Genomic DNA, 14,196 nt, shown 5'->3' on the forward strand with positions numbered 1-14,196 from the left:
TTGTACGGGATGTCTAGCATACTTTGAGCCAATTATTCGTACCTCGTTGTACTATTTATTTTACCACATGTGAAGGGTTAGCTCACGTAAGCCACCGCACATGTAGGGTTCAGTTGGGAATGTGATGTATGAAATGAATTAGGATTTGTCGTGCAAGGGCACAACCCTCATGTTAATATGCATGATGTGGAGTCTCATTTTGGTGAGGAGGGACATGGTAGTAATATCACAAGTGTCTTGCTTGGTTGATCACAAGTCTTAAAGCATTAAAATAAGATTGTTTTGGTTGTTGTTTATTAATTGTATGTGTGTACATTGTCGAGTCTTGAGTTCGCCTTTAATACAATATTAATAAACGTAAAGTGCAACCGGAACAAGCTTTAAAACTCATGGAACGTATATACCTTGAGTATGAACAATGGGGGGAGTCTTGCCGGAAAGCTCGTACTCCTACTAATGATACAAGACGTTGTTTCATTTATAATATGCGCAGGAATTCCGTGGGTATAGCCCGACACTCGGTATGGCCCGATTTTATTATTATTATATTTGGTGTATGGTTGGCTCCCATCACCTTTTTCCTTTATGGAATATTTCTTTGGCCCGTTCGAAGCTTATTCTAATTAAATTGTGAGTCAAGAGTCGAGTCAAGCGTCGAGTCTTGTATTCATGATTGGTTGTTAATTATTATATGGCTTTTGCATGTTGATTAGTACTTAGTGAGTGATGCATGTTTTAGTTTCATTCATCCTATGCTTGTAAGTACTCAGCTTTTGCTGACTACGTGCTTTGTGTGTTTTCGTCATGGCCTTTTCCTTAATTACCCTATGATGATCTATCATTTTCACTTGCATTGATGGGGAGTAGAATAAAATAGCAGGTTGGTAGATCGGAATCATGTGGCTTGGGATGATCGAGAGAGTTGCATGTTTCGTATTTTGAACTATATAACTTTACTTTAATTATGTTTGAAACGTTTGAATTATTTATACTTTGGGATTTGGGCCATTATGGTTCCAAATTGTAGGAGGCCTCAATATTTCATTAATTATGGTTTTTAAAAGTTAGTTGACATTTAATTCCGCTGCGTAATTCTGGTACTAGCCTTAACCGTTATCACGGTGGCATGGCGGTAATACTTTAGTTATTCCTTTATTTTAAGTTGGAAAATTGTTTTATAAAAGCAAGGAATTATTACGGTGTTACACCAACTGTGTCATCAAAAGACCAGCCCAAACAATATTTTCAACGCCCCACTCGGGCGTGAATTATTTCTAATGCCCAGGCCTGGGCGCCAAAAATGAGCCCAGGCCCCAAAGAAGCCCTGACTTCTATAGGGTCCTGCGGTTTCCATTCGACTCCAAAATTGCCGATTTCTTTACTGAAAGTCGCACCTCACGGCTTTGTTAAGAGTAGCACACCACTACAAAGATCGCTCGCACTTACGAGCACGATCCCAAACACGATCAAGGACATTACAAAATGCGTATCCCCAAGGAACCTCTTTGACAAGAAATGACCGTCAAGCAAGAGTGCTTGGGGGCTCGAAAGAGAATATATATTTCAAAAGAGAGTATGCAAAGTTAAAACAATATTCCCAGACTACGCTGTACGAAGTCTCGTGTTTGGATAATCTCAAAAGAGAAAACCGGATTACGACCTCAAGACAAAGGTCGTCGTTGATACTTATACATAGTCCCCTAATCAAGGACCCAGGTAGTGGCAAAATTGAGTCGTAAAGACTAGCTCAAAACCGTGAGAGATGATGACCACGAGACAATGGTCCGTCTTAGCACGTTGTCAACCCACATTCAGGTTGTAACTAAATCCGAGCATCCCTCGAAAGAATTCTCTCTTACAAGAATTAATAAAAAGAAATTCTCAAAAGAAATCACAAGAACAAATGAAATAGGGACTTGCCCCCCTCAATCGGGCAAGATCGCGGCACGTACCACGCGAGTCCCAAATCGAAAAGACGAATTCAGGTTCGCTCACCTCCAGCGGGCGGGGCGTCCACCCTTAGCGGACAGGGCTCGCCCACCTTCAGCGGGCGGGGTCTGCGTCACTAACCGAGCAGGTCCTCAGTTTTCGAAAATGAAAAGAAAATAGAATATTAAAAACAAAAACAGGCTCTCCCACCTTCAGCGGGCGGGGTCTACGTCACAAACCGCGTAGGTCCTTATTTTTCAAAACATCAAAACAGATTCGTCCACTTCTATCGGACGGGGTGTCCACCCTCAGCAGACAGGCTCGCCCACCTTCAGCGGGCGGGGTCTGCGTCACTAACCACGCAGGTCCTTAGTCGCTGCAGCGATAACTTTTCCCGGTTTATCCTTTTCCAAAAATCAAAGGATGGTTTCCCTTTTCCAAAAATCAAAGGATGGTTTCCCTTTTCCAAAAATCAAAGGATGGTTTCCCTTTTCCAAAAATCAAAGGATTGGTTTTCCGTTGTTCCAAAAAAGAGCGATGTGCTGGAATTTCCTTCGTTTTACGTCCTATAAAAACAAGGGGGTTTTCTCGTTTAGCTAACCCTGAAAATGAGAATCTTAAAAACGTTTTACCTCGTGATTGGGCTTGGCCAGGCCTAGTTACACTTTATAGCTTTGATTTCGAAAAAATCTTTAGATACTTCCAATGACAAAGTGAGGGAGTTTCTATACTATCAGTTAACAAATTCCAATGACCCGTGAGGATTGTGTTAACACTTCAAGTGATGACCCTTAAGTCAAATGTTATCACTCGGGGGCTCGTGAGACCCTCGCAAAACAGGTCACATACGCCATGGCTTGTAGGACGCACTCCGTCTAGTACTTTGACCATTGTCTCATCTCGAGACTCAGTCAAAGTGGGGGCTAACTGTAGACACCTACTTTTGTCCCCATTCCCGAAAGGGAAGGTTCGATGATGAGAACATAAATCTCCACTTGACAACGCATCTCCTATAAAATAACGAATCTCAATCACCCTTTCATTTTCAGCCAAAGCTACTATTTATAGAAACCTGCTAAGAATAGTAACTGCCGTAAAAGGTAGTTGTTAAAAGTGGCAAAATCATAAAAGATAGTAACCTGTCAGAATTAGGTGTTGCACTCCAACATAAATCCTAAAAGAGATAGAATTTGCATTCCTGGTATAATTCGAAAATAACAGTTACGTATTAATTAAATTTCTAACGAACCTTGAGTTCGTAACGGGCCCAGACGCATTCCGTCATAAGTTAATACGCACTAAAAGACTCGGATAAATCTCAAAAGATCCATATTCTAAGGGTCCAAATCTGACAAAGAACTCGGCCCAGATCCCATTTTCAACGCCTGGGGCCCAGCCCTGGGCGCTAAAAGTGCCTGGGGCCGTTTTATCTCCGGATTCTTTTTGGATTCGTATCTTAAAATCTATCTTTCCACACACTCTTTTCCTATAAATACAGCCTAAAACCGACGTGAAAATAACACACACAATTCCATAATCTGAGTATTGACTCTAGCCTTAAGCCTAAGCCTCACGCTGCGAAATTGATCCGGCGTTCTGTCGCAATCGACCCAAAAGTCGAACAGAACGCATCCTTCCCCTTGTAGCTTGATGAATTCAGCCTAAATACTGGAACATTGCTTGGAAACCCGAGATTCGTTAAAAAAAAAGGAGAAATAGCAAAGCCAAGTGGTTAGTTTTCTGAGAAACACAACGCACCTCTCAAGGGTGCGTTGTAATGTGTCCCTCATATGATTTAATCGCTTTCATCAACCTTTTATAAAATTGTCAAACTATTAATATGATTGATCTATCACGCGTAATAAGATAATACCTTGGACAATTGAATTATCATGCTAGGTACCTTAAATCAATCTAAATAAGATAATCATGATCGATTTAGTATTATGTGTTGCATATTGCTAAAATCAATTCAGAATAGTTTAATAGTTTAACGCATGTCCCTTCAATTATTTATGCTGAGCTAGTAATGATAACCTGCCTCTGGAGTATTATCGATGAGCACTCCTCTCGGTAGTTACAGTCCCCCAAACTTTCAATCTCTGCCCTGCGGGTGTACGTTGAGCGATCCCCACACCAGAGATCACAAGATAACCTATGGCCATCGTGGTCGAACATAATGGCACTCCCTTTATGTCACGATAACCGGGTTTTGTCAGTTTTTCTCATTGTCGTTAAAAACTGAATGACGACTCCTATATTACTAGTCGATTAGGTGTAAACTCACAGGAAATCCAATTACACTTGATCTGACAACGTCACGCCCACGAGGGACGAGGTCACGCATTAGCCTCGTGCTTTTTCGACCCCCTCACAACACTTAGTCACTATTTTTTAAAAAAAATAAAAGATTATTTTAAGGTTTTATTTAGATTAAAGTCGAGTTTTTCTTTTCCGCTAAAAGAAAAATTTTAATTTAAAATATAAAATAAAGTAAATATTTTACTTTGATGCATTTTTGCTTTTCTTTTCTACTAAAACGAAAGCTTTAACTTAAAATAGATTTAAATATTTGGACTTTTGATGTTTTTTGGTTCTCTTTTACGCTAAATGAAAGTTTTAATTTAAAATAGAACAAATATTTAATTTTGATGCTTTTTGTTTATCTTTCCTCTAAAAATAAAATTTTAATTTAAAATAGATTATATATTTAGACCTTTGATGCCTTCTATGGTTATTATGCAGTAAAAATTAGATTTCATTTAATTGTTAATTTCAGCTTTTAAGTACAATAGAGATTATAATTTTCGTTTTAAGCAAGTTTAGAAAGTGGGCCCATTTTATTGACTGAGCCCAGTTTCTTACTTTCCGTTTAATTCATAAGGCTTGAAGGGCCTATTTCCTTTTATTCATAATCTTCCTATATCTTATTTCTCTCTCCTCATACCGTCGTTGTGGCATCTAACCCTATTTCCTTTTGTTTCTTTCTCCTTTCTCTCCCCTCATTTTGGTGATCTCCTTCTTTTCTCTCAAACTATGGCGAAACTCTCCATCTCCCCTCTCGTTTTGCCGCACTTTCCATCTCAAAAATGGAGATGATCCCTCCTTTGTCTCACCTCTTATCTAACTCACCTGATTTCCAACTACTTTGAAGAAGATCTGAGCAAAAATGGCGATAACACTCATGCATATTTCAGATATGTTCAACAAATGGTGAGTGCATAGATATATCTCTTCGTCTTTTTATTTCTTGTGAAGTCTAATGATTTTTTTTGCTTTATTTCCTTCTAAATTTCCAGATCTTGTTGTTTTGATATTGATTTATCGTATTTCTGTTGTTTATGTTTAAGACCTAATTATTTTTGAAATTTTTGGTTTGCATGTCCTGAAATTATAAGGATTGGAGAGGAAGAAGCAAAGGCGGATGGCGGGGCGAGGCGAGGCGGGCGAGGCGCTTGGCGAGGCAAGGATCACTAGTGGAAAAACAATCATTTGCATCACCACATTTGCCTCGCACATTTAAACATGTGACGCAATTGACAGTTTTAAGCATTAAAATTAGTCATTTGCGTCGCAGAATTACTAATCTGTGACGCAGATGAGTCTAAGATGATCTCAGAGTCATTTGCGTCGCAGATAGTAATAATGCGACGCAAAATATTACCTCATTTGCGTCGCAGAATTACTAATCTGCGACGCAGATTAGTAATTCTGCGACGCAAATGAGGTAAAAAAAAATTCGGACGTGTCAATGGGTTTCTACCTCTCTCCTCAAACACACTCTCTCCTAATTCTACCTCTCTCCTCAAACACTCTCTCTCTCTCCTAAACTCCCTGCTTCTTCCTCTCTCCTCAAACCCGATCCAGTTTCTGCCTCTCTCTCCTCAACCTCGCCGCTCAAATTTTCCTCCGGCAAGGTTCTTGCACAAAAATTCGGTTTGTAAATGAGGTAAGTCTTCAATCTCTTTCCTCCTTTCTTCAATTCTTTTAGGTTTTAGAACTTTCACTTTTGTTTAAGTTTTTTATTCTTCAATTCTTTATGATAAATCATAGGTTTTGACAACGGAAGAGGGAGAATCGGGGCCGTAGAAGAGGTGGAGGAGGGTGTCGGAGGTGGAAGCGTCATTGAAACCGCCGGCGTCGCACCCTTGCTACTGTCGCAATCGAAGCATCTATTTCGAAATCCTTGGAAAGGGAAGCTTGACGGCGGAGGTTTCTAGAGAAACTAGATTGACGGCGGCGAGGTGGAGGAAGAAGGCGGGACGGTTAGTCGGAGGTGAGAATTTTGTAATGCTTCCATCTGTCTCCTTCATTCTTCATTTAGTTAGGGTTTTGAACTTTAGTTTATGTAATTTTGGATTTTCGATTGAATTCTATCGAGTTTGCTCATTTTCTCTTCAGCTTTGAAATTAATGTTCTTGATTCTGTTTTATTGTGATTGAACTTGACTTGGAATGGAAATTGAACTGGATTAATGATGAATGGTTGATGATTGTGTCTCCATTTTCGTTCTTAAGACTAAATAGCTTGAGTTATATAAACATGGTGGAAGTTTGATTGGTGTTCCTGTTTCTGTGGAAAAATTGATTTTTCTAGGGGTTATTTTGAGCTGAGGTCCAACCTTATGAGATATGAGATACCAGACATCCAATTTATGTTATTTCTTTAATAATCGTCTGCCATCCATTTACAGAGGTGTTACGATGGAGTTGTACAAGCTTTGTTTACTGGTGACAACTTCTGTTTTGGGAACCCTTTTCTCAAATGGTGAGATTATGTTTACTTATCTCATTTTAGAGACATTAGGTTGATAGTTCGGTGTTTTTGGGTTTTGATTTGATGCTTCACTTTATATTGGTCTCTTGGTTATATGAGTGTTCCTATAAGGATTATAACTTTAAATCCCTTGTACGGATCCCACTTGTAGTCTTAAGATTTTTTGTTTCTGTGGCAAAGAGAACAAGGTTCGTTATACCCAAATCTTTTGGTCTAGGTTCATGATAAGTTTATGATAAACTGGTAGGTTAAATATATACAGTGTATAGCCTGATAACAATGCTTTTGTCTTACTGTGATGGTGTTTAAGGCCATTGTCCTAGCCTCCTAGGATAGAAATGGATGTGGTGGATATTATTAGAAACACTCTTTGGTTTGCCCAAGATAATGGCTTATGATGCAATGACATCACCAAAAATCTCGTATTGAAGTTTGTCTGTGTGGTAAGTTGCTACTTTTGAATTTGAATTTGAATTTATTAATTTTCGACAGACACTTCATTTCTGCTGCTGATCAACTTTGTTAAGTTGCTTGATCAACTTTGTTTAATCAAATATTCGACTTGTATCCATCCAAGTTTCGGCATGTTCAGTACTCTGATTATGCTAGTTTTACCATGTCCTACTATTTACATGTCAGGTCTATTAGTGCGGAGAGGTTTTCTATATTGTTGATCAGGTGGTAGAAGTAAAATAGTCAAGTCGGTTCTATAATGCTTAAGCAAATTCTAACCAGTACCTGCATTCCTTATCACTTGTTCCAATTTGTAATCTGTTTTTTCTATTATGGGACAACTTGTCCTCTTTTTTGTAGTCTCTGCTTGATGTTCATAAATAAAATTGCTGTTATGCTCATACATGCCATCGGTCACATTAGTCTGGCAAACTAGATCAAATGATCATTATCTAAACTTTTGATTCTCTATTAGGTTTTAGTGTATCTATTTATTTTTGCTTCCACCAAAAAGATGTTTAGAATAGTGGTTTGTGATATAGACATTGGCCCATTTTCCTGCTAGAACTCAATGCTCTTACCCACTCCATTTTCCAAAGCATAATTGTACCAAATATTTGTGTTGCTTCTGTTAGCTCTAACTTATGACCAAGTTAAATTAGCTTCACCTCAATTAAGTTCGGAGACTCAGTTAGAATTAGAATTTGTTTCAATCGGAAAGTTTTTTGACCATGGGAATCGTATTGTTGAAATCTTATTAAGTTCTCACTTCTCTCATATTTCCAGTCCTTCCTCACATATGGCCCAATGAACACGATTTATTTTGCATGCTTTTTTTTGGGGGGGGGGACTTTCTAGTTTCTAGTAGTAGCCATCTAGAATTCTAGATTTCTAGACTTCATTGTACAATTATGGAAATTGGGGGCAATTGCCTTATAAAATCCTGGAAGCTTGATTCAGTTCGCCTAAAATAAGTGACTCAATTTTCTTTGGAGAGTGTCTATTCTGTTGATCTTGATCGAAAGTCATTTATCAGCTTTCATTATTTATGTGAAGGCAAATAAGTAACAAAGTAGGTTTGTGTTTAATACAATGTGCATCAAGGTAAACTGCTTTCAGCTTTTTTTTGTACTGATACTCTACCTGTGGGAGCTGTCATGCCGGGCTTTCATTTGGATCATACTATACATCTATCACTTATTCCCTTGATATGAATTCCTTTTAGTAATACTTGGTCTGTGGTTTATTGTTGCAGGGTTGTTGTTGACAGTGTTTCAGATGTGGTAGACTACTGGGTAAGATTTAATGAGCCTCATGTCTTTTGTATGTTGACATACTGTGCTGGTGCTTGGCCTGGCGGTAATCCTGACATGTTGGAGGCGGCAACGTCTGTTCTACCAACTGGTGTATACAATCAAACCATGGACTGGATTGCCATTGCACACTCAAAAGCATATGATTACATCCATGAACACAGGTTATTTTTCTTCAGACTGAGAAAATCAAGCCAAAGATCTTTTGTTAACAAGTCCTATTAGAAACACTGACTATATAGGTGCAACTAAAAGTTAATCATGTTTTATCTTCCAAAAATGATGTGATGATTCACGGAATCACGGGCACTGATTTATATGCTGCATCACGAGTTTATGAAAGTGTTCCTTTTGCTAAGGGACATTCTAGCTTGTTTCATCATCACAGGAGCTTATTGTTTCTTTCAGAACAAGGAGCAGACTTTCACCACCACTAGGTTCCCCAAGTTTCAGATGTTGTATCTTATGGTGGTTTAAATGTCATTTATTGTTGTCTATACAAGTTATTAAATAGGGCAAACCTCTAGAAGGAAATCTGTGTAGCTATTGACTTATAAAATTGTTTTCTTGCAGCAAATTAGCAAAGCCACTTGTTGGTGTTGCTCATCATGTCTCATTTATGCGACCCTATGGCCTCTTTGATATTGTTGCTGTCACAATCGCCAACTCCATGACTCTTTACCCCTTTATGGACAGCATATCTAAGAAGATGGACTATGTTGGGTTAAATTATTATGGGCAGGTTGTTGTTTACCCTGGTTAGTTGTTTCTAAAACATGTCCCTACAAAAGGATGAAATTAACTTCTTCAGTTATTTGTTGTTGTTGCTGATCAGGAAGCTGTATGTGGTGCTGGACTAAAGCTAGTAGAGACAGATGAATACAGTGAGTCTGGACGAGGGGTCTATCCTGATGGCTTGTTCCGTATGCTTCTTCAGTTCCATGAGAGATACAAGCATTTAAACATACCGTTTATTATTACTGAAAATGGGGTCGCTGACAAAACTGACTTAATCAGAAGGCCATATATACTGGAGCACTTACTCGCTATTTATGGTGCCATGATTATGGTTCTTACTGTGACTTTTCTCTGTGTATATTTCAATTTTGATATGGTTTGATTGTTAGTGTGGAATTGTAGACGTGTTTCTAACATTAGGTTATTCTGATATGGTAAAGCAGGTTGCATAAACCATTTTGACAAAAGAGAGTTCGTCTGCTGTGGCGTTTTCTGCTATGGTTTGAAGATCAAAGGTGACAATTCTCAGTTTCTTATCAAGAGCAAGATTGTTGTTCCAAATTAGTAATTGTTACCGAGTTTGTTAACAATTGCTCTTTAAAGATATTTGGGCTGATTACTTTATGAGCAATGTCGATATTTAGCTAGTTTATTGTAATATTTACACTTATGTTTAAAGTGTAGTTAGGTTATCAACTTGTTGGTTGATCTATGGTGAATTTGCCTTTTTATTAGGTTGTAAACTTTTTGACAGGTATATATTAATGAATTATAACATTCCCGGTATTGGGGAGGGTCAAATTACAAAGGAAATATTGTCGAAATTTTCACCTAGTTTACTTTTATTTTTATGCTCTGAATATACTAGTACCGAAAGCTGCTTATTTTATTTAATCTATGGATTAAATAAAATCAACAGCTCATTTTTTTTAGAATATCCAAAAGTCATTTGCGTCGCAGATTAGCTAAAACTGCGACGCAAATGACTTTTTTTTAACATGATGAAAAGTCATTTGTGTCGCACTTTAGCTAATCTGCGACACAAATGACGTTTTTTTACACATATTAAAAAGTCATTTGTGTCGCACTTTAGCTAATCTGCGACACAAATGACTTTTCAATATGTTAAAAAAAACGTCATTTGCGTCGTAGATTAGCTAAAGTGCGACGCAAATGACTCTTATTTGTGTCGCCCAAATGTGCGACGCAAATGACTTTTTTCATTTGCGTCGCAGCCAGTTGCGTCGCACCAAAGTGCGACGCAAATGAGCTTAAATGACCGACGCAAATGACTGTTTTCCACTAGTGGTTTGTGAGTAAGTTCAGGTACTTTCTTAGAAGGTGTGAGGCTGTATTGGTCTGAAAAAATGCATGTGTCGGTTTACTATAATTTTAAAATTTTGATTTAATTTGTTGTAGATTTGTTTGATTTTCTGGACCTTGATTTGTTTTGTGTAATTTTTATATGATGTATAGTTGAATTTTATCCCAGTTGAATTATTCTGCATGTTTTTGACTTGTGAATTTGAAATTTTTTCCTGTTTAATTAATCAATTTTGTTGAGAGTTAATAAGATTGGGATTTTGTGAACATGGTGCGGCTTCTTGTTGATGTAGTTTGTGTTTTTGTGAAAATTCTTGGTGGGGTTTTTTATCGAAAAAAATAGAGATTTTGGAAAATACAGTAGAAATTGAGAGAATGTGGAAAAGAAAGGAGTATTTTTTTAATCGAAATTTAGTTAATGCAGAATATTTGTTGCATAATTTTAGTTTTATTTCGTTGTCCTAGTTATTTGTCAACTAATTTATTTGCGGTTTTGATTTGCATGTTGTGTCCCTCCATGGGTTGGAGAGAGAGGTCCAGGAGCGGTGGTGAGGCGCGCGAGGCGCTCTTCGAGTGGCGCGAGGCGCTGGCCTAAGCTCTATCCGAGGCGATTTGCGAGGCGATAGGTACTGTTTTGGGCAAATTCGACTTAGAGACAAACTTGCCTTGATGAAGGTGCTAACAATCGATCGAGCTAGATAATTGAAAATGGTGAGAGCAAGTTGTAATAGCATAAGATAATCGTAGGTTTATTGCTTGGAAATCATGTATGTAAAATAGACAAGACTAAGCTATTTTATAGGCATTTACAACAAGAATGTAACGTTTATGGAATAATTTCCCATAACTAGATAATAATTACGTAATGAAGGCCGGCTTCATCAAGGGTTTGTAACGTTTGTTTTGAGCCCAGCAGTTGGGAATACCGTTCGAATAATGCCACCTTGCGCCTTGTTGGCAGCCACGTAAGCAATGCTTGCCACCTATGCCCATGTCACCAAGAGGGTATTTTTCCCCCTAATAATTGTCCCCAAACCCATTTTGAATTTATTCCGGGAAGTTCAAAAAAGGAGAAATGGGCTTCACGGAGGGAAAAAAAAAAACGGAAACCGCCTCTTAACCTCCCCAACACTGACGGCGTTAGGATCATGATGACTTTTGCCTTGGAGACGCCAACCGTCCATCTGCGCCAATAAATAGGACTGCGCTTCCAACCATCCGCAATCACTTTTGCAATCTCTCTCTTCTCTTTCCCAGAAAAAACGATCGGCGCTCTTTCTCTCCAATTTTTTCAGGTAACTGCTCGGCTTCCATCTTCTTCTCTTCTTCTTTCTTTCTTCGATTCCTTCTATGTCGCAACGAATGGGGACGAAATCCACCCGTGCGAAGAACAAGAGAGTGGTGGTGGAGTGCGATCTGGTTGAGGGGCCGATTTTAAGCCCTACCCACATTCTGGACAGGAAGAATGCTCGGCCGGCCACTTGGGGGAAGCAGGATGTGGAGGCGCTCAGGGAGGAGTGTGGTTTTCCTCCGTCGGCGGTAATTCGTTTGCCGCAGCCCGACAAACGGGCCGATTGAGTATCGGACGGCTGGGTGTGCTTCTATGAGTATCCCTTCAGAATTGGGTATACTTATCCCTTCTCGCCACTGGTGCGAGGAGTTCTAAGGGCACTGGCTGTGCCGCCGGCGCAACTGATGCCGTAGGTCTGGAGGGTGATGCACTTGGTCGACCATCTGGCCGGCATACTGGACATGGAGTTCCGGGTTGAGGACCTCGTGTATACCTACAAGGTCCAAAATTATGGGGCTGGTAGGTACTTGCTACACGTCAAGGACGACAGGGAGGCTCTTCTTGGTGCATGCGGACAAGTCGAACGACCGCGGGTGGATGGGTCGGTTCTTTTTTGTGGAGTTGGCTAGTTTAGGGCCCGACTCCGACTTCTTGACGGGGGAGTGGATGGCTAGAGGTATTTTGTTTGTTTTTGGTGTTTTTGGGCTTGTTGATTTGACTTTGTCTCACTTTTGTGTTTTTGTAGGTGCATCTTTCGACACGGTTGGTGTTGGTGCCGAAGCCATAGAAAAGACTGCTGTGCTGTTGGGGGTCCCTCTAAAGGACAGAGATTTCATCGGCCTCAAGTTCGAACGCGAAGAGCCTTCTCAAGAAGAAGAAGTTTCTGAACTTGCGAACATGTCGACATCAACAAGTAAACATGGATTAGGGTTAGTTTACATTTTGTTTGGGTTCGTCGCCCTTTTCAATACGAAATACAATTTACAACTGCTGTGACGAGACTGAGTCGTCAAATAAATGCTATCAACAGGTATTGGCCCGTCGACACGCTCTGGCAAGGCCCCATCTACGGATGCATTGGTGAGGAAGAGGCTGGAGTCACTAGGAAGTGTGTCTCGAGCCAAACCCATCACTGTGTTGTCACCACCGAGGCCGCCAAAGGCTTCAACTGACACCACGATGATGGGGGAAACCGGCTCGCTTCTGCCTGCTGAGAAAAAGCTGCCGCCTCCATCTCGGAAGAGGAAGCTTGCAGTGGAGTTCCCTGACGACTACGGGTCGGCAGATGCGCCACGGGTTCAGCTTTGGCCTGAAGTCGACCGCCTCTGGATGCCGTCAAGCCGGGAGCGCCAGGAATCCTTGTCTCTAGTAGCTGCAACTGTCGAGAGCGTCTCGGATGCATGGAGGGTATGTGTCTGCTCTTTCTCTTTTTATTTTCTTCGCCTCTTCCATCCTCATCTCGTCACTCTTAAAAACTTTTAAATGATTTGCTTTCGCACAGGCCCTGCAATCTTCTCTAGCCACACGTCATCATGTCATCATGTTAGAAGATCAAATAGTAAAACTGAAAAATGACATGAAGAAGGCAAAGCAGGAGGCTGGTCATCTTGGCGGTGTGGCCAAGGATGCGACAGCAAGGGGTGAGGCGCTGCAGGTGAGTCAAGAGAAGGGGGCTGCTGAGGTCGCACAGTTGAACGCTGAGAAGGAGACGCTGGTTACCGAGGTCGACGAGCTGTAGACGTCTCTCTCCAAAGTCAAGGCGAGGATTTAGGAGTGTGCTGGTTACTACACTTGGAAAATGAAGGCCGATATGATGGAGGAGTTCAAGGCGGGCAAACATGTGAACTGGACTCCTGATGAAGACATTGCTCAGTTCAACACTGCATTCCCCGAGGACTATATCCCCCCTGGTGCCGTTAGCGATGAAGAAAACGTCGAGGAGGGTGCAACTACAACCAGCCCTGATGTCGAGACGATGGAGGCACCAGGCGATGACGAACAAGGGGAGAATGCAGGCCCAGCAGACCATCAGGAGTAGTTCTGTCCCCCCTCCTTAAAAAATTTAAAATTTAAATGTTGTGTTTGTTAAACAATGGCTTTTTTAAACAATGTTTTGTATGTTCGGCCTTTGGGAAGGTCGAAAAGATATTTGTGGCTGTGTTTCGCCTTGAAGGCGGCAGTCTTTTGAATGTTTTTGGGCTTGTCCAAGGGGGCAAGTCATGTAAATATTTGTGGTTTGCGAATTCTGTGTTGCTTGCTTTGTTTTTGGAAAAGTGTGTTTGGTTTGGTGTTTTGTTTTGCAGGTTGGGCACATACCTCGAGTTCGACTTTTGTGACGCCTCCAGCCTGTCAAAGGGGAACCTGCAAGAAATG

At 40.3% G+C, this 14,196-nt stretch overlaps 1 protein-coding gene across 1 annotated transcript; it reads left to right on the forward strand.

Moving 5' to 3' along the window:
- The first annotated feature begins 5,098 nt into the window (after positions 1-5,098).
- On the forward strand, positions 5,099-9,591 carry LOC110779258 (galactolipid galactosyltransferase SFR2, chloroplastic-like). The gene is made up of 4 exons (XM_056832090.1): positions 5,099-5,142; positions 8,414-8,635; positions 9,045-9,213; positions 9,307-9,591. Exons 1-4 carry the CDS (start codon positions 5,099-5,101, stop codon positions 9,589-9,591), a joined length of 720 nt encoding a protein of 239 aa, XP_056688068.1.
- Positions 9,592-14,196: the final 4,605 nt, after the last annotated feature.

Source organism: Spinacia oleracea, chromosome 6, assembly GCF_020520425.1.
Source record: "Spinacia oleracea cultivar Varoflay chromosome 6, BTI_SOV_V1, whole genome shotgun sequence".
Lineage (NCBI taxonomy): Eukaryota > Viridiplantae > Streptophyta > Magnoliopsida > Caryophyllales > Amaranthaceae > Spinacia > Spinacia oleracea.

Excerpts from the sequence above, each read along its gene's own strand:
- LOC110779258 (XM_056832090.1), top strand. The coding sequence starts at position 5,099 with ATGGCGATAACACTCATGCATATTTCAGATATGTTCAACAAATG. Across the intron at positions 5,143-8,413 it reads TCAGATATGTTCAACAAATG|GGTTGTTGTTGACAGTGTTT; the intron begins GTGAGTGCATAG and ends TTATTGTTGCAG. Across the intron at positions 9,214-9,306 it reads GGTTAAATTATTATGGGCAG|GAAGCTGTATGTGGTGCTGG; the intron begins GTTGTTGTTTAC and ends GTTGCTGATCAG.